Source organism: Camelus ferus, chromosome 14, assembly GCF_009834535.1.
Source record: "Camelus ferus isolate YT-003-E chromosome 14, BCGSAC_Cfer_1.0, whole genome shotgun sequence".
Lineage (NCBI taxonomy): Eukaryota > Metazoa > Chordata > Mammalia > Artiodactyla > Camelidae > Camelus > Camelus ferus.
In genome coordinates, this window is record NC_045709.1 from 26,564,306 (window position 1) to 26,590,642 (window position 26,337).

The 26,337-nt window shown below is 50.6% G+C and overlaps 1 protein-coding gene across 12 annotated transcripts; it reads right to left on the reverse strand.

Annotated features, from left to right (window-relative positions):
* Positions 1-1,152: 1,152 nt before the first annotated feature.
* On the reverse strand, positions 1,153-13,202 carry NAXD (NAD(P)HX dehydratase). Of its 12 annotated transcripts, none has more exons than XM_032496651.1 (11): positions 13,079-13,095; positions 10,433-10,492; positions 9,099-9,249; positions 7,164-7,209; positions 6,361-6,449; positions 5,616-5,724; positions 4,838-4,888; positions 4,660-4,764; positions 3,674-3,794; positions 3,343-3,463; positions 1,153-2,575 (listed from the first exon to the last, which is right to left on the reverse strand). In XM_032496651.1, exons 3-11 carry the CDS (start codon positions 9,200-9,202, stop codon positions 2,425-2,427), a joined length of 897 nt encoding a protein of 298 aa, XP_032352542.1. In that variant the 5' UTR covers positions 9,203-9,249; positions 10,433-10,492; positions 13,079-13,095; the 3' UTR covers positions 1,153-2,424. The 12 variants fall into 12 exon arrangements, with proteins under 12 accessions (XP_032352542.1, XP_032352543.1, XP_032352540.1 ...); XM_032496652.1 differs by lacking the exon at positions 13,079-13,095 and adding an exon at positions 12,952-13,060; XM_032496649.1 differs by lacking the exon at positions 10,433-10,492 and having other exon boundaries at positions 13,079-13,202.
* Positions 13,203-26,337: the final 13,135 nt, after the last annotated feature.

Below are 26,337 nucleotides of genomic sequence, written 5' to 3' on the forward strand. Positions count from 1 at the left end.
CCTGCAGTGGGTCCTGCAGACATCAGGGGATGCGGCCCGTACCTCCGGTGCTGGGCGGTGCTGGCAGCCCCCGCCCCCCCAGGGTTGCTGACAGTTTTACGTTTATTTTTCTGGTAACAAAGTAACTTAGTGTCAACCATGGAAAACAGCAAAACATAGAAAGGAACTCGATTTCCGCTGACGCTCCGTTTCACCTCTGATCTTTTTTAAACAGCTGGTTCTTGGGGGTAAATCCTTGGCTGCCTCTGAGCAGACGCCACAGGGGCCAGGGCTGTGCTCAGGAGAGGAGTCTGGGTGGCAGGGGAGAGAGCATGACCGTGAGGACAGGTGACTGAGGGCACCGCAGACTCCCTGACTGGTGGCTGGCAGCCTCGCTCAGTCTCCGCACCTGTCGCAGGTGAGGGAGCTACACTGAACCAGCAGGAAACAGGGTGACCCTCAGCTCTCAGACCCAGGCCAGGCCACCCTCCTGCCCACCACTCTCAAGCTGCCTCATCGGCAGGCACAGCCCCGGGCAGCAGGGAAGCACCCGCACGGCGCTGCTGTGGACAGCCCGGCCTGGCAGCCACGTTTACTCGGTCACCGACCTGTGTGACCCTTTAAGGCCGCGGTGGTCCCCGTCTACACATGAGGCCTATTCAAAGCTGACCTGTTACCAGTGACCCAGCTGGTGAGCAATGGAGCAAAGACCCCAGACAGCAGGTGGGCTCCTGACAATGAGTCGTGCAAACAGGGTCCCTCTCCTCAGAGCTGCTGCCCGATGGCCAGGCGCCCGGGCCGACCCCGGGGCGCACTTGCTCTCCTGGCCTCAGGGAAGCCCCCGGCTGGGGAGTGTCCAGGTCTCTGAAGGACAAGGAAGCGGTGACCTCGTTAGAAGTACAGCCCCGGGCTCCCCCCAGCTCTTCCAGCAGAGGGGTCCTGCCCTCAGGGCGAGAACACGGCACTTCCCACGCCCGCCGATAGGGAAGGAAGCGGCCACCTCTTGGCTCACTGGTTACTCCGCTTGGATGCGCTGGCTGGCAGCAATGAATCCACAGCATTAGACATATGGGCCGACGTATTTTTGTCTCCCTGGTATTTAAGAACGGCCTTGCTTAGGACTAAGATGAAAGGTGGATTATGGCTGTTTGAAAAAAATACAAAACACTCTACTGAAATAAACCAGATCTGCCTTTTAATACAAACCACGATTGAGGTGTAAAATCCCCAAAGGAGAAGCCAGCCACGCAGGCTTTCTGGAGAAATTCCCACAGAGATGGGGAAGCTTCTTCACAGTCAGACGTGACATCACAGTGGCAAACATTTTTAAAGGAATCTCGCAAGTTCACAACTGCTTAAAGAAAGATCTGCCTGGGGAGAGGTGTCTGACCACAGAGCATGAACTGAAGACGGGCTTACAGACGTGGACAGGCCCTGCCCTGTGGAAAGCATCACCAAGCAGATGAAAGGACGTTCAGACGCACATGTTTGAACCAATGCCGGGGAGAAATGCGATAGAAAATGAGTCACTGACCCGCCCAGACGGCCACCCGCAAGCTGACCCAAGGCGGACAATTCACCATCGAGCCTCATGTACTGCAGTTTCAGAGAGAATGTCTTTAATGGAAGCTGAACATTCTCAAGGCCACATCTACTCTTGAAGCAGAGGGGCCGCTGTCCTCTGTAAGCAGGTGTGAGGACAGCGCTCAGTCCCCACCCCCAGTGCTGTCTCCCATCAGACCATCACCCAAAGCCCCGGACGCCCCTCCCACTCGTGGGCGCTGTGCAGGGGCTGCCAGCTGCCAGCCGACTCTGTGCCGACGCAAGAAGAGGCAAGCATCCCCACCTGTGCCCGTTTCCTTCTGTGACATCCCCAGATGCCTCCGAAAGGACTTCTAAGCTCTTAGAGATCACTGCGTATTCTGAAACACTCCCACCAGATAACCAGAACAGCTAATGCTTAGTGCTTCCCCCAGGTGTTTCCAGCCTAAGCACTGTTAAAATGAAAGCCACATCCTTTGGGGACCTCAATTTGATAAAGAAACATTACTCTGCATGTAGACATTTGAAAACCACTGATGGGACCCCCAGGAGGAATGTCTGAAGAGGGAACTTCCTGCGTAAACAGGAGCAGCGGGAGGCTGTGGGTGGAGAGGAGGGAATCGCGCGGGGGTGCAGCAAACCCGCCACCGCAGCCGGGCCGGATCGTTCTCACGTGCGCTTTTCCCTGATGTCACTGAGAAGCTAAGAGAAGCTCAGGAACAAGTTGTTTCGTGAGATCTCTAGGAACACTCTAGTTTAGCAGGAAAGCGTTGCATTCCCAGTTCTGACATTCTCTGTGCGGACCGCGTCGCTGGGACTCACGAGGCTCCCGGGGACCCAGACGGACTGGACGCGGAGCTCGGGTCTCCCCATCACGGCACCCGCTCCTCCGGCCGTGCCCGCTCAGGTTTCAAAGAGCCTGCTGAACGCAGGCCCGACCTCGGCAATCATGTCCGTAGTGGTGGTGGAGCGGCCGTGCTTCTGGAAGGCTTGGTGGCTGCACTGCCTCGTCAGGGTGCACGCGCCAAAGGCAGCCACCAGGAGAGGGCTGAAACTGGAGGAGGGAGAGGTTAGCGGGGCCGTGGCTGCTCCAGGCTCTGACTGTCCCTCCTGGGTCACCCTGGGACCCCAAACGGGCAGTTCCAAGTCTGATGTGCCTCTGAGGCAGTAGGCGGCTGTTACCAGTAACCACTAACGCCGGATGCTGGTGTTCCCGACAGAGGCCTCCCAGGCACACCTGTGCGCCGGGAGGGCGCTGAGGACACAGCTGTCTCCCCTGGTGAAGGAGAGCTCTCTGCTGTCGCAGGGCGTGAACAAGCCTGGAGATCTGGGGTGGAGCGTCCTGCCCCGATACTGGGCCCCCACGCTCTGTCTCCACAGGCACCCACTTCACCAGGTGTCCTTCCAACCCAGGACACCCACCATTGTCACCATGGTGGGTGCAGAGAAGAGGCGCCCAGACCCCCGGAGGGGTGGGGACTGCCCAAGATCACTAGATGCTGACAACAGAGCCCACACCTCATGGTTCTGCTGCCTCTTGGAGAAACTCCTCTCTCAGGATGAGCCCACCTCTGCCTGCGTGCTCTCCCCCACCGCGCCTGGGCAGAGGGCGCACTGCAGACCTCCCGGAGCGCTCTCACACCCCAGAGCGACAACTGCCCAGCCCCCTGGGCACTGACATGCCGGGCGGGCCCAGACCTCGCATGAAGTAAAAGCTCCCTGGGGGAGAGTCCTGGGAGCAACCCCTCCCTGGAACCCCCTCCACGTGACTCAGGCATTTCACCTGAAACGCGATGCGTGAGCAGTGAAGACATGACTTACCCGTCTGTTCTCTCGGGGCCGGCCTGGAGGGCCCAGTGCACCAGGACACCCAGGGAGCCGGACAGGAGGTCCCCCTGCCCCCCGCACCTGCGGCCGCTGCCCTCCTGGCTACACTCCAGCACTGTGGGGGGGGGGCACGTGTTAGAGGAGGGACCGCCCAACGTCACCTCACTCTTCCCCGCCGGTCCCGACATGGGGGACACTCTGCTGGAGGGACCACGGCTGGCAGAGCGTGTGCGTGCATGCCCGCATGTGCGTCTGCACAAGGACCTCTGGAGCTGGTGCCCACACCCACCGGCCAATACTCGGCACGAAGCCCTCAGCCACTCACCCTGCTTGCCATCAGAGATCACGTCCCGTTCCCCTTTCTGGACCACAGTAACGTTTCCCAGGGCCTGGCTGAGTCTCAGCACGGCTCCACGGCGGTCCTGGCCATCCAGTGGGTCTCCCAGCTGTGACAGGGCACCACAGACAGACGCAGTTGTCATTAGGCAGGGAAGAGCCCGTCACCCTGATCCCGACTCCTCCAGGGAGCCACTGGGGCCCCACTACAGAGCCGTGCTCCATCCACCAGGGGAGGAGGCCTGGGAGGCCACAGGGCTCAGTCCTCCAGGCGGAAGTGACACCAGGGGCTTGGGCAGAAATACTGCTCCAGTGCCCGCCCCTACCTGTCAGAGCGGAGCTCAGGACCACTGCCCATGGCTCGGATTTTAAGTTTGCCGAAGAGATGCAACTTTGAATGATAATAAGCAAACATCTGTGGGCACTTCATGCCCTCTGGGTTTACATACACAGCTGACCCCTGAACCACGCGAGTGTGAACTGAGGAGCCACTTGTAAGTGGACTGTATTCCATGGTGAACACTGCAGCAAGGCACAACCGGAGGCTGGCTGAATCCGTGGCCACAGAACTGAATAACTGTGTTTACGGAGGGCCGACTGTGAACTACACTCAGATTTTTGACCGTGCAGGGTTGGCACCCCTAACCTTGCACTGTTCGAGGGTCAGCTGTGTTATTTCGTCCTCACAAGCCCTACGACACAGATTCCATCATTATCCACATTTTACAGAGGAGGCAACGCCAGGCAGGGACAGACCGATCCACCCGAGTGCATGGTGGCAGGAAAGGTGGCTAACCCCAGGGCCCACCGCCCACCTCTCATCCTGATGGAAGACACCACATCATCTCACACACCACCAAGAAAGAAAAAGGTGGGCATGTGAGCAACTGCGTCCCTTGACTGCACATCTGTCCCGTGGGTGCACCACCCTGGGACCAGAGCCAGCGCCCATCCCTGTGCAATTGGCCGACTCACCACAGCCTCGGAGAGTCTGCTGAACTCCACGTGGTTGGGGGTGAGCACCGCTTTCTGGTAGCCCTGGATGAGGGCCGGCTGCTGGGCAATCAGCCACAGCCCATCCTGCGGAGAAGGACCCTGTTAGGGCAGGGCTGCGGGGGCGCAGTGAGGAGGGGCGAGGGGAAGTCACACTCACCGCGTCGATGACGATGGGGATGCCCCTGGCCTTGGATGCTTCCAAAATGTCCTGCACGGAAAGAAAGCCAGGCTGAGCACCAAGCCCTCACCTCTCAGGAAAGGGTAGAAAACCCAGCAGCCCATCAACAAACAGAAAACACAGTAAATGTAAAAAATAAACAGAAAAGACCCAAAAGAACCAACAGCGTCCCTCTGTGAGGCCGGGCACTGGGAACTCTGAAGCTGTGAGCCCTGCCCCGCCGGCTCATCTGTGATGGGGACTTCGACTGTACCTGCTGTCCCATGCACTGTGCCCAACTGGGCACCCCAAAAAGCACCACAAAATGTGGTCTCAGTCACCCCCTTCCTGGGAGGCACAAGGCCTGGGAGCCAAGCATCCCCAGCGGGAAGGGGTCGCACTGGGAGGAGAATGTGAGCCTGACGCCCAGCCCGGCCGCCGCTCTCGGTGCTCAGCCCGGACGCTGGGACTCGCGTCATGTCGAGAGCAGGAACGTGGGGCCCCACAGCGACTTCCTCCGGCCACAGCACAAAGAAGCCAGTGCCCCGGGAGCAAAAGAGACCCCTCCGCGTCGGGTCCAGCTCTGCTTTTAAGTGCATTACTACCTTTATACCCAGTTTCTCCTCTACCCTCAACCCAAATTCCATCTCAGCTCTTCCGTGAGGCAGCACACAGAGTAAACAACAGAAAATGCAAGGAAAACGCTTCTGTTCAGACTGTCTGAGATCTAAGAGCCAAGTCCACGGGACCAGGTGCGGTTAACAGCTCTACACGTTACCTTGACGTTGCTAAGAAGAACGTCGTCTCTGCCTAAGCCAGGGCCCACTACCAGGGCGTGCAGTCGGGGCAGCCACTTTCCCACGTCATGAACGGCATCAGGGCTGTCCCTAAAAAAGGAAAAGAAGTGCAAAACAGTTTACTTACAATTTTCACTTGTTTACTTTATTAATGGAAGTACAGATTTTTCCAGATTTTCTTCCCAATGTCCTTTTCCTGTCCAAGGACCCAAGACACGACCCCATCAAAGATGTCTAGCTTTCAACATTTAGATGCCCTCGAGAGCATTGCTAAGCAAAGTCAGTCCGAGAGAGACAAATAGTGTATGATCTCTCTTATATGTGGTGTCTTTAAAACAAACAAACAAACGAAAAACCACAAAATCAAGCCCATAAGATACAAAGAGACTGGTGGTTGCCAGTAGGGCAGGGTGTGTGTGTGTGTGTGTGTGTGTGTGTGTGTGTGTGTGTGTGTGTGTGTGTGTGTTTTTTAAAGAGTTACAGGGTGCTGACGTGTTACACTGTGGACAAATCTCAGATAACGTGATGCTAAGGGAAACAAGGCAGACACACAAGACCTCATGTTGTATGACTCGTCCACACTGTCACCCACGGCCATCTGTCTGCCTCCTGTCTTCAGACCCGGGCTTGATACAGTCTCCTCATTTCCCTGGACAGAACCCATCACCGGCACCCTGCACCGCGGCCCTGTGGCAGACGCCCCGTCCCCTCCGTGCTCCCACTCACAGGACCGGGTGGACGATCAGCTCCGGGCTATACGCCTTGATCACGGGCGCGGCCTCCTGGGTGCAGAACACGTGGGACAAGTCTGCGCCCTGAGAAGGAGCACAGGAGGCCGACTCGCTACAGGGCTCGCTCTGCAGATGCCCCAAGGGGTCCTGGCTGTGGTCCCCCCACCCAAATTGCGCAGACTGTCTGTAAAAGAGAAGCTCCCACTGCCACAGTTAACCCACAGCTGGGGCAGTGCCTAAGGCAGGCCTCGGGAGGCGCGGGCATCTGCTGCCAGCCCAGCCCCAGCCGCGCCACTGAGGTCCTCAGGAGCAGCACGCCTCAGAGCATAGCCGCGTCCCGCGCCCTGTGCCCACGGGGCCCTCAGGACTCGATGAGGCAACTGCCAAGGTTAAACGACGCCAACTGCTTGTGCCTGGACTGAAAAGGCAGCCGGGGCCACTGTGGTGAAGAACGACTCTAATAAAACTCCAGTTTAAAATGAACCCAACGAAGGGGATACAGCTCAAGTGGGAGAGCACAAAGCTCAGGATGCCAGAGGTGCTGGGTTCGCTCCCCAGGACCCGCTCCGAGCAGGAATCAAGGAACAGACCTAATGACCTGCCCCTCATTAAGTGAGCCCAGCCTGAGGCCCTGTGGCCGCACAAGAGGTCGGGGCGGGCTTAACGGGGCGTCCCCTCCCGGTGATTACCCAAAGACGTTATTTAGATTTCTATCAGAGAGCAATTGCTTCAACCATATGTAAATAATCCAACTCTTTACGAGACACATCCTAAAAAAGAAGCTGTAAGTAAACATACCACTTTGAGAGCTGAGATCGCTGCGAAGTAGGGGGCCCCCGTGTACCTGTGAAGAAGGTGATCACAGTCAAGCACTTCCGAGCGTCGGGGCGCGCTCACCGGGCTCGTCAATAAATGACACAGACGTGAGGCGCCTGCACAGGCCCGGCCCTCGGGGGGGGGGGGGGGGGTCAGGAAAGGGGGGATGAACCCGGCTCCGAGCCAGAAAAGCCGTCTTTCACAGGAGGCCCCTGCACCGGCGGAGCGGCCGTGTGCCTGCGGCCTCTCTGTCACGGGATGCGCCAGCTGAAGGCTGGAGGGGCGGCTTCGGGCTGGGGTGGCGGTCACGTGGAGGGCAGACTTATCAAAATGTGGATTTATGGTAAGTGCAGTTTACTGTACACCAACAGAGCTGTTAAAAAAGTCAGTCTCCTGGATAAAATGATGCAGCAATATTTCTATCACTGAAAAAAAAATCATTTTTCTACACCGAAAATAACTGATTAGAAACATGGCAGCACCTACAGCATCAGCAAAAACCGTAAGCAGCTCGGAGTTAGCCTTAGAAACACACGGTAACTCTGTGAGGAAAAGGTTAAAACCTATTAAAGAATCCAGCACACATACACTTGACATGACTGAACGTAAAAAGGACACTTCTCTCTAGATCAACACAGACACAGAGAACACTTGACTTATGAGAAACGCACACAGTTGCAAGTAAGAGAAAACACGAGACCATGTGGACAAGACAGGTACTGTTCGCAAGGATGGGTAGGGATGTACGTTAGGGGGGAATATGAAAAAGTAGAAACTGGAGGTTTGAGAAGACAAGGAGTTTACTGAAGGCACCTGCAGAGAGACAGTGTGCTCGAGGTGTCCCCAGGCCAGAGCCCCTGGACTGGCAGGGCCCCCAGGGCGGGACCCAGCCCTCCGAGAGCTGCAGTGCGTGGAGACTGCGGTCACCTTGGATGCGGGGCCAGAAGAGACGTGACCCAAACACCTCCCTCACGTTCTACCCCACTGCTCGGAATGCCTGTGACTACGAGAAAAATCCTTGACCCTGACCTCAGATAAGTGATGGTAGGTAACCTTTCTGTCAATTCCCATGGGTGGAAAGTTCTGCGAACTCGAACTGGGAACGTGCTCAGTGCACGCTACACATGGCACCCTCCCCGGAGCAGAGCCACCAACTTGCCAGAAACGCCAGAGACAGGACAGGTGACACCACCCCGCAACGTGAACACAAGCCTCGCTGGTAAAAGAAATACACTTCCCTTATTTAAAGAGTGCAGTCACTGTCATACTGGTGAAGAAACAACCTGGCTACATGTTACTTACGGCAAACAGACCGAACTATGTGCTGAACCGTTGAAAACACAAGGCTAGGCAAAGAGACACAGAAATGCGAACAGAAAGTAAGCAGAAACTGAAATGGTAACCAAGGCTGAAGTTAAGGCAAAGGCAGCAGGTATCATTTACAAGGACAAGCCGTAAATCGTTATGTGTCCCAACAACACAGCAGCAAGAGACACAAACCCAGAAGGGAAAACAGGCCCTGGAAACAAGGTAGGATCGGTCAGATTTCATAAATAACTTCCAGCGGTATCTTCAAATTAACAGAGTACACCAAGCAGATGCTGAGTGTTTCCATGCTCATCACAGAATTGTAACATGTGCTTCCAGTATTAAGCCTCGTCCACACAGAAAGTATAAAACAACAAAAATAGTCTCACCCCCCAACTCCAGGCAAAGCCCTAACCCGGACACACACCAGTGACCAGCTCATCAGGGCCCCTGTTTTCTCTCCCGCTCCACCAAACCGCCCACCACTGAGGAACACTGAGTGTCACACTATCAGACCACGCTTGGAAATGATTCCGGGGGTCCAACCAGACAGACGGATGGACGGACGGGTGACAGGTAGTGCTGGACAGCACCGTCTCTGGCACTCACTCTCGGCAGCCCCCGACCACGCCGACCCTTCCATCCTGCCCCTTGTGCTTCTTGGCGGTGAGAGGAGGGACGATGTTTCTCACCAGCTGTAACGCGTCTTCCATGCCCTTCACTGAGTGCGCATTATGCAGCGAAAATGCTCTTTTCAAAACTGAAAAACAGGAAAGTGACATCATTCAGAAACGTAAGTATTAGCACACATAAGAATCAGAAACAAACAAAACACTGCACTAACCACGATGCTCCCCAGAGCTAACGTAACATGAACGCTGTTGATTTTTACCCAACAGTGCCATTATTTCATGTCTTAAGCAAATGACGTTCAGAAGTAACACAACTGAAACCTGTTGCAGGAAACAGATGTACTCTGAAGCCTATCAGACGACTTGGAAGTCTGCTTAAGCTTCCAGAAGGTCATTACTTAACGAATGACACACACTTCCCTCAACCTTCCTTCAAGTTTGTTAGGTCTCTGCTCCCATCTGTTACCTCCCACTGTCTATTCAAGTCAGATTCAGGTTATTCCCAATTCAGTTTTCCAGGCTTGGTTCCAGTGCTCAATTAGACACTAATCAAATAACCAGGAGACGCATTCTAAATAAAGAACACATCTTACATTGGGTTCAAAGTGGCATCTTACAATAGTTTGATCATTTTGAATTGTCTATAAATAGCTAATTTTAATTGGCCTTTCTTGAAAAATTTCCTGCGCGGGTTGTACGCTTTGCCGGATTATTTAAAATAGCTCCGATGGGCAAGAAATGCTGTTTGTGGAGCCCCACGTGTGAATAAGGAGATAAAACGTTTTCTCTAGAATTAAAGGATCTTTGCCGATATGAACAGTATTTTCAAAAAAAAAAAAAAAGCACCCAATAGTTTCATCCTTCTCATCACCCAAGCAGCTGAGAAAAAACAGACGTGGGTCATTAACTACCATCCACCTAAGCACCTCTCTGCCATCTTCCAAATCAATACAGTAGATTAAAGCTCCAGAGTCCCTGTAACCTTGACCGCTAAAAGACACAAGGATTGTGCAACGGTCAGTCCAACGCTCCAGCCCAACCAGACGCAGAGCGAGGCCACCGGGGTGCTGAGCTGACACACAACCGGCTCTCGCTCCCCGTCCCCACTTCACTCAACCTCCCGCAGGCCCGCCTGCACCCCAAATCCCTAGCCGCACAGCGTCCTCGCCAGGAACAGGCTGTGAGCCGCTCTTGCTCCCTGGGGAGCGGCAGGCCAGGAGCTGGAGCTGTCAGAGTCAAGGATGCACGGCTGATGGGCCGTGTGCACAGTCAGGAAGGCACGTGCTATGTGTGTTTCAGACTTGAACACACCTAGTATAATGTGACTGGTCAATACGAGAACATCAGAGAATGATCACTCCCTCAAGTGCCCTGGAACGATAAATACAGTTGCTTTTAAAGTCTGGAAATTGTAAAGATAGAACCCAAATTTACCAGTCACTCAAGGAGTGTTCTGGGTTCCTTACAATTTTTGGGTTGGTTAGATGCCATCGCTTTAATCTAAGCACTGAGCCACACACAAAAGATCCCCAGGACCACCTCTCTAACCTCTGCCTCCACACAGCACGGATGCGGTACAGCCCCCGCCTGTGACTTAAAGGCCGGACTCCCACCCCCAACCACCTTCAGCAGAGTCTGGCACAGAATAAATGATGAATTAACGGCATCTTGGTTCACTCTCTTCCTTGGCAGCCAGTTTATCCTTCTTTTACAGACAAGGAACTAAGGCCCAGAGAGACAGACCTGTGAAGACGCCATGGTCAGGAACAGATAAGCCAGGGCAGAAGGTTAGCTAGAATTGTTACTGAATGCAAGTTCATGGGCCCGACGCACAGTGAGGCCAGACAATACTGAAAAGTCAGAGTCTGGGGCAGAGAAACAAGGAGAACAGGTGGCTCTTACCCCAAAGTCCCAAACACCCCCACCACACCCAGGGTTTCAGCTGAGCACTTTCAAAGGCTAGGTAAGGGAGAGGTGTCCCAGGGTATGTGATCAGCTGTGCACAACTGGTTGATGCTGCAGTAACAGGGTGGGCAACACTGTCAATCTTTAGGCACCTGAAGGTCTGGGGGCCATGTGCTCAAGATCATCAAGTAGTTAATTTCTTCCATTTCGTGGTGGGTTTAGCATCTGAAAAACTCAGGAAATAGGTGTGAGACACTAGTATCTGGGTCCTTCAGAGAGGAGCCACAACAGAGGACATGGAGGAGGAGTCTGTCCTGGGAAGGCCCCCAGGGTCCTGCTCGGTTCCAAGTCCCCCTTTCCTTTGATACACCTCAAGACTGAGGCGGACAGGCATTGGACAGGAAAGGGAATAATGTTTTGGACAGAGAGGTTCATCACAAGTTTGGCAGAAGAACTCGGGTTTAGGCGGACTTGGTTTCAATCTCCAACCCTGTTTCATCCTTCGGGGAATGGGGCATTTTACCAAAATGCTGCCATTTTTAGGCAAAAGAAATCATTTTTCTTTAACCAAATGTTCACCCCACCAACCAAATTAGAAGTCAAATCCTTCTCAAATGCCTTCTGAAACCAATTTGGGATGGGGAAGAAACATCACGGTTGAGAAGTACAGTATTTTCACTTTTTTACTGGAACTGTGTGAGTGCAAAGTGCAAGCCACAATGCCGCCAGCATTCTGTACCACTCACCTGCAATGAACACCTGTTAGTGAGAGAGCCAAAGGAAGGTCAATTAAATTTCCCTACACTCCACAGAGACTCATGTTTCAGCTGGCTTACCGACACACCATTCAGACTTAGCTACAGAAGTATTTAAATATAAACATCAAAGTTCTTAAGGATAAAAAGCCCTTGACAAGAGGCAACTTAAGATTTACCCCATTAAGTAATCTGTCTTCATACAGTTTTGAATGTGGAAGAACAGATCAAACCCGTCTGGCTTTTTTTGTTTGTTTGTTTTAAGGAAGCATGACTGAGCAGAGTTAAATAGATTTGTTTATTCTGGGCTGTTTTCTAGAATTACCTGCCACTCAGCTTTCTGTGATACCAACGTTTCTCTGTGTGAAATGTACTTTAAATTTATGTGAACCATAAATAATTTGGAACATATAACACCAATCCTTAAATTAACTTAGATGTCTTAAACCTGGAATAGGAAGTCAGTGATCCAGAATTCTACTTGTTTTTGGTAAAACTTCAGCAAGTCAGTCTAATAATGAAACCTCAAGCAATCTCAAGGACAAATCTTGGTAATTAATCACAGAGCGTATGAATTTAAGACAAACAGCTACCAATTAAATATCTCCAAACTGATGCCCAGAAGCACCTCCGCTGGTGTTACTGTGTGAAGTGCAGAAGCTCAGAGACCCCTCAGCTCTCCTCAAAACACTTGGAACTACGGTGCCAAAAACCAAAAAGCCAAAACTCCCTAACAGTTATTCTCTGCCGCGCCTACTAATGAGGACTACAGCAAAAGTGCGTTTTACCATTTTAGCCACTTTCTGGCTGGCGAAGCTTGACTCAGAGCGACTCGTCCCTCCAAAGATGGATGGGTAACAGCAGCCTCCACTCTGCCGTGAGAGGTGACATAATACAGCACACAGCCACTCAGCGGTGTGAGCGACTTCCGGTACCACCACCCACCGGGCAAGAGGCAGAAACCATACAAGAGCGTTTGGGCTCCAAGTCGAGGGCACCTGCTCCGTTTATTCCGTTTACGCCTAAATTCGTTCTCCACAGTCCGCCCTACTGGGCAGCCAAGGCCGGGACGGGGTGCTCGGGGTGGTCCCCAGCCAGGTGACCCCGCGCCAGCGGCTCCCCGCGACGCCGGCTGCGGCCCTACGGCGGCGCCTCCGCCCGGACGAGTACCTGCGTCCAGCGGCGACCCGTACAGCGAGAGCGCGGCCGACAGCACCGCGACAACGGCGGCGGCGGCGACCGCAGCCCAGGCCCCCGTCCGGGTGGCCATGCCTGGGAAGGCCGGTACCAGGCTTACCTCGCCTGCAGCCCCAGACTGCCGCGCAGCCGGAACCTACCGCCATCGGCGGACTTCCGTGCTCCCGGCAGCCCCCGCGCAGCCGCAGGAAGCACCAGCCGACTTCCGGGCTCCCGGCAGCCCCCGCGCAGCCGCAGGAAGCATCAGCCGACTTCCGGGCTCCCGGCTACCCTCTTGTTCCGCCGCCGGAAGCGGGCTCCCCTCTCGCAGCTGTCCTTGATCCGGGCTCGCCCCGCCCTGGACTGCCCTCCACCAGTCACAGATGGCTCCAAATGATTGACAATCCTGCTGCCCAACCAGGCCTGGGCCCCACCTCTGGCCCCCCCTGGAGTTTCGCGGGAAGGTTTAAATGGAGATGCGTCTTAATGGTTTAGGGGTTGGGATGTTTCTATTGTTCGTTTTGGGGGCTGAAAGCATTACAGAAAGTGTTCGAGACAGAATGGTGCCTCGTTGGTGGGCAAGTCGTCTCTGGGACGCCTGTCAGGTGGCGTTAGGCCTCGGAGAGCAGGTGGATGCTTGGAGGACCGCCTTTTCCCGGCCTGGATCTGTTACGTGTCCCTCCGAGGTCCCCGGTCCCCGGTCCGGTCTCTCCCGGACCCCCGGCTGCTCCATCCGCCTGGCATCTCCCAGAGCAGCTTTTGGGCCGCCAGCCGTGTCCCCCACCTCAGTGGCTGGGAGCCCCTCTTTCCAGCTGCTCTAGCCAACACCTGGAAGGCATCCGGACTTCTCTCCCCCACACGCACCCCTCCTCCTGTTGGCCCTGCCTTACGAACGTCTGGAAGTTGTCTCCCCGCACACCCGTTTGAAGCGCCATCAGGAGTAGGTGGTGGTAGCCCTGGCGCTCTGTATTCGGTTCCTGAGGCTGCCATAAGTGGCCCCAAACTGACGGGCTTAAACAACAGACATGTGTATTCTCACCGTTCTGAAGGCCAGAGTCTTAAGTCAAGGCTTGCTCTCTGGCTTCAGGAGGGGACCATCCATCCCATGCCTTCCCTGTCCTGTGGCTCCATCACTCCAGCTCTAAGTCACTGCATGCAATTCCTCAAGTGGCTCTGTCTTCAGTGTTGTTCTCCTCTTATGAGGACTCCAGGCACGTTGAATTAGGGCCCACCTAGCTCATCTTGATCACCTGCAAAGACCCTGCTTACAAGTAAAGTTGTGTTGACAGGTACTGGGGGTTAGAGCTTCAACATAATTTTGGGAGGGGGCACAGTTCACCCCTGTTGGCCTAAAATAGACTGCCAGATAGTTCTTCAGAAAAGAGTTTTATTCGGGATCAGCAGAGAACTGCCATTAAAGGTCTGCAGCCACTGCGAACCACGTGCAAGTTCCCCCACCACAAGAACAGCAGAACAGTGTGATAGGAAAAGGCAGTTGGGAGGGCTACAGTAAACAAAGACTCCATGGCTTTTCTTTGGCTGCGTCCTTGCAGGAGAGCAGAGGAGTCTTTCTTCTTCCTTTTGGGCTCTGCTATCCCCACAAGGCATGGAAGCCCCCTTTTGGTCCACAGTTCTATTGAATTGAGGTTTCTGTTTATTAATTTTACACCCATAACGCCTTCTAAATTCCCCTCTCAGCTTACCTACAGCATCAGAATGATTTTAATGAAAGCTCACACAACTCCTGCACAGATCCCTCCAATGATGTCCACGTCACTCCAGATGAAGTCTAGGCCCTTCCTTCCGTGACTTTCCAGCCCCTATGTGATCGGTGCCCCAGTCTCCTGCCTCCATCCACGTTGCTCCCTCTCTCCCAGCCACATCACTTCTTAGCCCCTAGTCTAGCTGCCATGGGTGTTCCTGCCCTCCTGCCTGCTGAAAAGCTCTTCCTCCTGATGCCTACCTGGTTCATGCTTTCATTTTATTTAGGTCTCTGCTCATGTCATCTTATCTGTGCAAACCCACTCCTGACCGTTCTGTGTAAAATGATCCAAACCCTCCTCTCTCCCTATCCTACAGCCCTTACTTCACTTTATTTTTCTTCTGAGGACTTCTCACTACTTGACATGTGCGTTCATTCATATATTCATTGTCGTATGTCTCACCATAACTAGAAAGTTAGCTCCAATGGAAAAGATGTTTTGTTTTGTGCCGCACCTGGCACATGGCACATGCTTTCTCTCTGTGTATAATTCACATAACAATAATAGCTACTAATTTTAAGTGTACAATTCTATGAGTTTTAACAAATGTATATAGTCAGGGATTCACCACCACATGATCATGAACATATCTATCAACACACCCAAATCATGCTTTTAACGCTACTATAAATGTTATTTTTAAAATTAGAATTTTCAGTTGTTCATTGCTTATATATGGAAATACAGCTGATTTTTATCTATTGTCATTATACCCTTTGACCGTGCTAAATTCACCTGTTAATTCCAGCAAATATCTCTGACAGTACTGGGGTCTTCTAGATAAGCAATTAGAGTTTGCCCCATTTTTTAGTGACATTAACTGCATTAATTTTGATCAGTTGGTTAAGGTGATGTTGGCCAGATGATTTGTTACCAATATGAACTACTGAATTTCTGTTTTATTCAGTAAAAATTCATCAACTATTATTTTATTTACTTATTGACCACTGTTATTTATTTATTATCAGTATGAATTCATGAATCTTTATTATTTTATTTATACTTTATTTATTAATTTTACTACATTACTCTTTTTAATCTTTTAAATGTAAACATATTTAAATATCTGCATTTCAATGGGTCCTCTGGGAGCCACTTGTAACCTTGTGATACAGCGATTCTGAGCTCCCTCTCATGTGGCTTTCCTCTTAGATTTGCGGGGAAAACAATCTGTGTGAACTTAGGAAAGTTGTGCAAATCGGTTAAACTCTCAGCTATGAGAGGTTGCTGCCCGCCTCGTGGGACTACGGTGGGAAGAAATAAGAAAGTGGATGGGGCTCCTTGGACCCAGTGTCCTGATTCACTGATACTGTCACGATTTGTCCTCTAAAGTCCAAAGGATGGTGTGACAGGTGACCAGCCTACTGAGTGTCCTTCCCCCTCTCAACAGCACCTCTGACATGACATACAGTCGTCCCCCTCATTCTTGGTTCTGCATGCCTGCTTCCAGTTACCCTCAGTCAACCAAGGTCCAAAAATATTAAATGGAAAATTCCAGAAGTAAACAATTCATAAGTATTGAACTGCACATGGTTCTGAGTAGCAGGATGAAATGTCACGCCATCCTGCCCCATCTGGCTGGGACGAGAATCTTCCTTTTTCTGAGCGTATGTCTGGTCACTTCGTGGCCCTTCATTACCAGACCTGCTGTCAAAGGACCACTGTGCTTGTGTTCAAGTGCCCCTGATTTTACTTAAAAATTGCCCCAAAGTTCAAGGCTAGCTGTGCCGGACATGCCAAAGAGAGGCTGTAAAGTGCTTCCTATAAATGAAAATGTGAAAGTTCTTACTTCATAAGGAAAGGAAAGAAAGTGTGTGCTGAGGTGGTTAAGATTTACACTAACAATGACGTCATTCCTTTTTATGGCTGAAAATATTTCATCTTATGGATAGACCACAATTTATTTATCCCTTCACCCACTGGTGGACATTTGGTTTTTCATTTTTCAGCTACTATGAATAATGCTGCTTGGAACATCTATCTACAAGGTTTTCTACTTGTCTAGACGTCTTCAACTCTCACGGGGCTATACCAGGGAGTAGAATTGTCGGGTCAAATGGTGACCTTTCACCCTTTTAGGTGAATTTTTGGATATGCTTGTCAACTTCCATAAAACATCTGTTGCTACCTTGATTGAAATTGCATTGACTTTATAAATTAATCTGAGGAGAGTAGACACCTTCACCTTTATTCTTTTTATAAATCATAACATGACTTCATTTATTTGTGTCTTTGAAGATGTCTTTTAACAATGAGCATGCTTTTCCCTAGAAAAGTCTCGTGTATCCACCCTGTGTTACATTTATTTTTGGTAACTTTTGATTTAGGGATAATGGCATCTTTTTTCTATCCTAGTTTATAATTATTGTTGATGACTTTTGTAGTGTTGATATTATTTCCAACAAAACTGTTATTTCTCTGTCAATTATCTTGGGTTTTCTACATAAGAAATTATGTCATCTGCAGATAACAAGCTTTGTATCTTCCTTTCCAGATTCTTTAACTCTTATTTTCTTTTTTTTCTTTGCTGTGCTGGCCAGGAAGCCCTGTTCCATGAATACTCACAGGGGTTATAATAAGTGACCTTGTATTATATTTGACTTTAATGGAAATGCTTTTAAAGTTAAACACGAAATATTTGCCTCTGATAAATACCTTTTTTTCCAGGATAAGGAAAAATCCCTTTTATTCCATGTTTGCTAAGACTTTTTTAAAAAAATCACAAATAATTTTTGACTTTCATCAATGTTTCTGTAACTGTTAAAATGATCATATGTTTTTTCCTTTAATCTATTATTGCAGTGGATTACAAAAATATGTCTTCTGATTTAGACCCTCACTGTAATCCTGGGATAATCTACTTTGTCATAATGAGTTAGTATCTTTATACACTTCTGAATTCCCTTTGCTGACACTTTCTGAGTTTTGCACCTATATTCACAAGTGATGTTGGTCAATAGTGCATGTTTATTGAACTCTTAGTCTCTATTCAAGCTTATACCAGCCCCACAAATTGATTTAGGTCACTTCTCCTCTTTTTCTACTTTTTAGTATGATCTGTATGAAGCTGAAGTTACCTGTCTTCCCAAGGCCAAGCCTGGTATCCTCTGACTGGGGGAGACTATTGACTACTGATTCCATTTCTTTCATTATTATTAGTTTATTTTTCATTCAGACATCTTTAACACTTTTTGTAGAAAATCATATACTTATCCAAGTTCTCAAAATGTTAGCATACATTTATAGTCTTCTTATTATTTTAAATTTGATCTGTAGCCATATCACCTTTTCATCCTGTTTCTAGTTTATTTGTCATTCTTATTTTTCAGTCTTGCTAGAGTTTGATTAATAATTTTTTTTAAAATAGGTTTTGACTTTGTTCATCCTTTCTATTGTTTCTTTGATTGCATTTTATATTTTTGCTGTTTTTGGTGCTTTTTATTAATTCACTTTGTTGTTCCTTTTTCAGCTTTAAAAAGAAAACTCTTAAGTCAGTTTTTTTAATGTTTCTTCTTTTTTAATCAGTGCACTGAGGGATATGAATTTGCTTCCAAGCATGACCTTTGCTGCATCACACGAGCTTCAGTAAACTGCTCGCTGACCTTCAGTTCTAAACACTTTGTGCCTCCCCACTACACTTTCTTCCTTAACCCAGGAGTCATTTATTCTAAGTTTACAAACATTCAGGTTTTCCAGCTCTCCTTTTATTGTTTGTCTTCAATGTAATTGCATTTTATTTGGAAGACATGGAATGAATGATTTCAATTATTTGACAATTTTTGATTTCCCATCATGACTTAGTACAGACACATTTTTGTAAATGTTCCATTTCACATGCATCTCACTTATTTTCTTAAAACCTCACGAGAAAAGGAGAGTCAGTAATAACTGCATTTCCAGATGAGGAAATTAAGAACTAAATATACTGAGAGCCTGCGCCGTGGTCACATATTTATTAAGAGCGAGAAGAAAGATGGACGCCCAAACTTTCTTCATGAAAACTTGTCTCCACTGTTTACAGCATACCTCCCTAGGGATGAGCGTGGCGCGGCAGGCATGAAGGGGGCGTTTCATTGTCACTTTGGTTCTTATGGAATGTTTGATTTTTGTAAAAAGCTACATGTATCACTTTTGCAATTTTATACTGTTAAACAGCAAAAATTCAACAAGTAATTTAAAAGATCAAACTAGCTTTACTAAAAATTCTGTTTAAATTATTATTATTGAATAAACATTACTTTTTTATGTATATGTTTTTATTGAAGTATAGTCAGTTTACAGTGTTGTGTCAATTTCTGGCATCCAGCATAATGCCTCAGTCATACATAACTATACATATATTCGTTTTCATATTCTTTTTCACCGTAAGCTACTACAAGGTACTGAATATAGTTCCCTGTGCTCTACAGTATGAACTTCTTGTTTATCTAGAGCAATTCTTGAATTGGGCAGCATCCCATGTAGCAAACAAAATATCTCCATCCAGCTACAGAGAAGGAAGGGATTTTAAAGGTGGGGGTGGGGGGTGATTATGAGCAAAGAAGGCGTTGTTCTAGGCAAGGTCGCCCTCCTCAGAGGAATGGAGGGGTCTGTTGGTCAGGTGACCTCCCGGTGCCGACCAGGGAATTCCCGGGAAGGCGGGAACTGTAACTGGGTCAGACGTTAAGTCTCAGTCGGACGAAGTGGACTCCATCTTCGGCCCGTGGTTTCCTCCCTGCCACCAGAAAACGGTGCTGGGGTGAGGCAGCCCTGCTCCCGGGGGTTCTCCTCGAGGACTTATTCCCACAGCTTCAAAAAGAGACACGCATTGTTGGTGTTCACCCGACAGCGTCCGCAAGAATGGAGATGCAGAGACCGTCAGAATGGCCGCGCAAGGGCCGCGGCGCCTCACTCACCACGGCAGGTGTCCGTGTGCAGTCGGAGACATCTGGGCAGAGCCTCCCTACACGCTGCAGTGCGTTAACTAACGGTTATCTCTGGACCGTGCGATCTAAAGTATTTTTAGTTTTGGCCTCAGGGTTTTAATTAATGGTTGGTGTTTTAAACCATAGCAATGGGTTAAAGAGTTTTAAAAGCAACGAGGCTACTACAAACAGAAGAATGAATGAATCACACTGGAAAGGAGGCTCTTTGCCCCAGCCCTCGGAGGCCATGCGCTCCTGGGCTGTCCCTCCCTCGGCATGGACTGGGAGCCTCTCTAAGCCGAGGCCCAGTCGGGAGGAGACGAGTCATCAGGGCTGAGGCCACGTCCCGGTGTCCTTGTGCTGGTTTCCCGGGGCTGCTGTTACAAAGCACCACAAGCTGGAGACTTGAAACAACAGAAATCTCCTCCCTCCCAGCCCCGGGGGCTGGAAGTCCGGGACCCAGGCGTCGCAGGCCTTCTCCCTCTGAGATGGGGGGGGGGGGTCGGGGTCGTCTCCCTGCTTCTCTGTCTTCGGGCGTTGCCAGCACCCTTTGATCTGAGATTGTGCCCTTCTGACTTCAGCACGTGGCCTTCTCCTTTCTATGTGTGTTAGTGGCCAAACTTTCCCCCTTTATAAGGACCCGGTCGTCCTGGATCAGGGCCCACCCTATTCCGACTCCAGTATGACCGCCTCTTAACCAGTCTAGCTCCACCGTGTTTCCAAGTAGGGTCACAGTGTGCGGTCGGGGTTGGGGGTGGGGCTAGGACCTGCACGTGTCTTTTTGAGGGACACGATCTAACCTGTAACAGGCAGCTTAGCCACAAGCCCAGTTCCTTGCTCCAGGAGGGGCAGGGAGGAGAGGCCGACCCCACAGCCCCTCCCCTTCCTCCCCCGCACGGGCCCCGCCCCACGTGCTCTGAGCTTCTGGGGCACGTTACCGCGGCAGGTCCACGGGTCATCACGACGTCAAGCCCAGGGCTGACCCTGGCTACGCACCCTCCAAGCACCCGTCTAAGGGCAAGGGCTTGTGCAGTTGGGATTCTCGCCCCAGAGCTGCCTAAAAGAATCTTGGCGGCATCACCGCAGTGAACTTCAGAGTCTCCACCGACCCCCAGAGAGTAGCAAACCCAGGAGGGCTTGCGTGAGGAAGAGAGGAGATAGCCCCCTCTCTCCCGCTTTTATATCCTCGGGAGGATCTGTGCAGAGGTTAGCTCCAGAGGGTCCTCGGGACTCTGGAAGGATTCACCCTCTCCGTGAGTCTGGATAGGGGAGGGTGCCACACAACCACCAGCAGGGGGCACAAGAAGCTATCACGGGAGTCACAGTATTGGTGGAGTCTGGGCTGGTCTTGGGGGCTCGGTCACCGCTGCACAATAGAATCAGCTGTGGGGCTTTTACAAAATACTACTACCCGTGCCAAGGCTTGAATAGCCATTTCAAGGCGGGTCCACAGATAGCAAGTTAGCCCATGAAAAGATGTCTTCTCATGAGTCTTTTGGGAAATGCAAGCCAAAACCACAGTGCAGGTCACTGCACTCCTAGGATGAGTACACACTGAAAGAACAACACACCAGATGTTGCCAGGACGTGGAGGCAGCAGAGCTCACATCCACTGGTCGTGGGAGCATAAGCTGGAACCAGCACTGGGGAAAGGAGCTTGGTATGTTCTAAGTTAAACACACACCTACTGTGTGATCCAGCCATTCCATTTCTAGGCTTTATGCCAGAGAAATAAAAGTGTGGATGGTCGTGGCAGCTCTGTTTGTAACAGCAGAGCGGAAACCACCCAAATATCTGGCAGGTGCATGGAGAAACAAATGGTGAGATATGCATGCGGTGGAGTGGGGGTGGGGGCAGGAGGGACAGATGACAACGGACAGGAGACTTTGGGGTGATAAACGTGTTCATTGCCTTGATTGTGCTGATGGTCCCACCAGTGAACACATTTGTCAAACTTCTCCAATTGTGTGCTTTAAAAATGTACAGTGGAGTTTACTCATGTAGCTCCTGGAAGCTCAAACACCAGCAATTTCATATGGTTCAAGCTAATTTTTAATATTTTCATCCTTATCAAACAGCAGTTATTAAGAATTGTCATATAAGTGCTGAGCAAAGTCTCACTAACAGTGACACTTCAGAATATGTAATATGTAATATGTAATTGCACTGTAATATGGCAATTTAAAGACACTTCATTAACCACACTCTTCCTCCCTCACCCCCAAAGCCAGTAAATACTCAGAGTGGTGCAAGGAAATACAGTTGGAATTAAAAATAAACAATGAATTTTAAGCTTTTCATTTGGTGCTTCCCATAAACATCCATTCCATCTGTCCAGTTTCAAATTTAAGTTTCATTTTAGATCTGCTTTCATTTTAGATCTTCTCAAAAGTCATGTGTAGTCATCATAGACAATGTGCAAAAATACAAGAAAAGACAAATAAGACAATAAAAATTAAGTATAACCCCACTATGTTGAATGCCTGTTTCTTAAAACCTGAGACTCAGCCTAGTGTTAAGTAATTTTTAAAAATTAACTTCAGGATAAATAGTTCTTCATGGTTCCCCTAAATTATTTGAGACCCATGTTAATATTTATTCAAGTAGCTTGAAGGAAGAATGAGTTCTTTAATCATTAAAACTGGATCTCTTAGAGAAGTGTGTCTCCACCAGTGCGCTAAAAATAACTCGCTCATCTAAAGAATAAAAAGCGATTGGCATGCAGGTCTGAGTGCTTCTCCTCGCTGGATCTCAGGTGTGGTTCTAAAAGGTTAGTGCTGGGAAGAAGATCTTCTGGTTCTGACCTCTATTACACGAACAGTTACCAGTGGTCAGTGAGAGCCAGGAAAAAAGAGAATCGAATCAAATCAAAGACGTAGGAGAGAAGGCGAATAGGGGATGGACTGAAAATCTGACAAGCTAATATCTGCAGACACTTGACAGCCACACTGTGGACGAGTTACTGGACATGAATGATGAAAATCTCAAACTGGAGTTTTAGTGGCAAGGTGCCTTCCTTCAAAGATGGATGACAAGTGACGGGGACGTGCCTTGGGGGCTCCTTCTGGCTCTGGTGGGTTGCACAGGAGGATAGCACAGTTTTAAGATTCCCATCTGTTCAAACTGCAGTCCAAAACTCTACTAAGCATTTAGGAAATGAAAACATTTATTTCCCATGGATAGTCTTTAAAAAGAGTATTACGTTAGTCTGTTCAGGCAGCTGTGACAGAATCCTAGAGACTGGTGGCTTATGAACAACAGAGGTGTGCTTCTGACAGTTCTGGAGGCTGGAAGTCCGAGTTCAAGGCGCCGGCAGAATCAGAGTCTGGCAAGGCCCCTCCTCATTGCCAGACTTGTCCTCACACGGGGAGGGGGAAGGCGCGCTCTCTGGGGTCCCTTTCACAAGAGCACTAATCCCACTCACGAGGGCTTGACTCTCATGACCCAACCGTCTCCCAGATGTCCCAGCTCTGTATACCATCACCTTGGGGGTTAGGATTTCAACATGTGAATTTGTGGGGCAGGGACACACATATGCAGTCCACAGCAAGTATGGGTGTTTAAGCCTTGGGAATGAAAGCTGAATTGCACCACAGAGTGCTGGGATCTTTGCCTGTTTCCTACGGGAGACACAGAGATCTGGCTTAGCACGACTCAGCGAGCCTGGCGCAAATGCCACAGTCGGCCCCGGCAGAACGACCCGTCCAGTCAGACGCTAAGCAAGGTCTCTACTGGTCCCGGAGGGCACACCCAGCCCCTCAGAGCTGGTATGAAGATTATTTTAAACTGAGACATTTGAGAAAGAGCGAATGCAGAAAGAAGCCCTTTCAGAGCTTCCTTTATCTGACTAAAGGCAGCACGTGGCCCTCTGTGTGGGGCGAAGAGACTGACCCCTCACCCCGAGAGGAGGAATTGCATGAAAAGCTCATTTTTCTCCTGTGGGAGCCCTTTCTGCCCCTCCTTTCCCCAAAGGAGTTGGTACGTAAACCCCCAAAGTCAGCAGCCCGGGGGGGCCTCTTCATCTGAACACACTCATGCATGTGAATAAAGCTTCTTTCCTTTCCTCCTGTTAATCTGTCTCTGGTTAAATTTTCAGGCTCCACCACTGACTCAATGGTCCAGATTTCAAGGGGGCCTTCCAGGGGTGGCTACATGCCCTGCGTGGTCCCCTGAAGACGGCTGTCTGCGGCCTCATCTCTGCCCATGTGCGGAGCCTTCGGACGTTCTCGTCCCTGCAAGGTCTCCAAACCTCACAGTGATGCAATTTGAGAAACGTATCGGAATTACGAAATCTTGAGATTAGACTAAATGGTTGCTTAAGGGCTCCAGCCACAGCATGGCTTAAAACCCTGCGATGTGTGTCATGATTTCTTTGGTAGCAGTGTTAGTCATCGTTTCTTTATTTTTTTCAGATCTTCGGAAATTCTAGTCTTTAGGAAGGTCTGTTTTTACATGCCTATTCTTCGCAGGATTTAGGTTTGATTCCAGTGGGGCCCAAGCTCCATCCCAGGGAAGTCTGCGTAACATTATGTGCAAAAGAAGTTTCAGGGCAGGAAGACTTACAGCTATGCTTTGCAAATGTATGGGGAGTTTATTTAAAAAGCCAACCCTGTGACCAAGGGTAGATCTTGGGAGGCAGAGGGCAGTGTAGCCAGGAAGGTGGGAAGGCCACGGGGACAGATTTTCACAAAGAAGGAAGCAGGAAACATGGTCAAAGGCCACGGATGTGTTGAAAGACTGAGTAATCATTAGATGGGTTGCCGGTGACGAGTCAAGAGGAGTTTCAGGGATCACGGGGGTTGGGGGCACAGGCTCTCTGGAGGAAGCGCTAAGGAGCCCCATGGAGAGGACCTTGGTGGGGGAGGGGACATGACCTGCAGCGCATCCCTGGAGATGCTGAGACTCCGCAGGGACGAGAAGACGGGACCCTCCATGGTAGGAAGAGGAATATCTTAAAGTGGGCACATCCGGATCAGATCAGGAACAGCGATGCTCTCCTGGAGGACTGAAAACCCTCTCTGCTCAGAGAGGCCAAGATGCCATCAGATTCTCCACTCGGGCCACCACGCGGACAGACAGTGAGACTGAAGAGGTGATCGTGGATGGATTGGCACGACTTAGAAAAGACTTTCACATACAGTGTTCAAAAAGCATTCAAAACCTGATCAATTACAGAAAAACCGAAAGCGATCAGTTTAAGGTTCCTTGCTCTCTCTGGACAGGGACGTTCACGGCATTTCACAAGAGGAAGTTGAGCAGTTCAGCTGAAATATCAGATTTCACGGAAGGATGGGGGACTGTCGGAAAGCAGAAGCCTGATCCCAGGCCTGAGGCGACGGGAGAGGAGTGTTGGTCTGCTGAGCAGACAGGCCTGCTTTTGCACAAAGGAGGAGCAGCGGTCCGTTGATTAGAGACTGCGGTTGGTCCTCAGTGAGATCAGCCCCGGGGTTAGCCCAGAGCCAGGGTGTCAGGCTCGAGCTGCTCTGACTCGCCTGGGGGGCTTGAGAAGACCCCCCTGCCAGCTGGGCCTACCCAGCTTCTTGCTCAGTGGGTGTGGGGTGGGCTCAGAGAGGTCCTCCCGTGACTCGGTTCCTCTGTGTCTGGAGAGCCTGGGGCCTCGCCTGAGCCGCACCACCCCTGTGACTGGGTTCTAAGACCTGACCAGGACTGCAGGGGTGGCCAGACGCCAAGGACCCCAGTCTTAGAGGCAGGCAGAAGAGGCATCCTGTGTTCGGGCGCGCCCAGGCAAAACCATCAGTTCAGAGAGAAAAGGGGCTTCTCCACCTATGAGCGGAGATGGAGGGGTGGTGGGAACCAGGGTGACTGCAGAACCCAGGGCACCCCACACCCTGATCTGCACCCACACCTACACCCAGACCTGCATTCACATAACACACCCACACCTGCACCCCTGCCTACACCCACACCACACCCGCACTCACACACAACCTCATTCACACTAACACTCACACCTGTACTCTGACCCACACTTATGGCCACGCCCACTGCCCTGGGAAGCAGAGGCTGAGACCTGATGAGGAAGACCAGGCTGGTAGCAGCACCGCCCTCCAACCCTCTGTCTTTGTCCTGAAGCCCCTTGAGAGTCCTCCCAGGGCACACATCCTCCACGACAAGGTCCCGACCTGAAGATCAGTCAGGAGGCAAGGCCTAGACCAACAGATGGGAAGGAAGTTGGCGTGTCCCTGGTTCTAGAGTCTGGCCCAGTCTGGCTGCTGCCGAGACAGGGCGGCTGGCGGGGTCTCTTGCCAACAGCAGCACCAGCGATGCCCAGAGCCGGCCTGACCTTGATCTCTGATGTCCAGCCTACAGACCCGCAAGGGGCTCCCCTGTAGGCACCAGGGGTACTGATGAACAGCCACAGGACACCCACCACAACCTACGGTTATCAAGTCCAAAACATCAGTTGTGCTAAAGTCAGGAAGCCCTGCTCTCGAAATGGACTGCCCTCCTCTAGAGTTGGGAAAGATGTATGTGGTACCCATCTGTCTGGATGCTGGCTCTGGGCTCTTCTCTCCTCCCCTCCCCAGCTCCTTTTTCCTCTCCCTTCTCCCCTACTCTTTAATTCCACATCCAATCCACACCAAATCCATTAGCTTCCACCTTCAACATACATCCAGAAAGTAGACAGCTCTGAGAATTCCCCTGCCATCACGCGGGTCTCCGCCGTCAGTCCCTCCCTGATAATCCTGAAC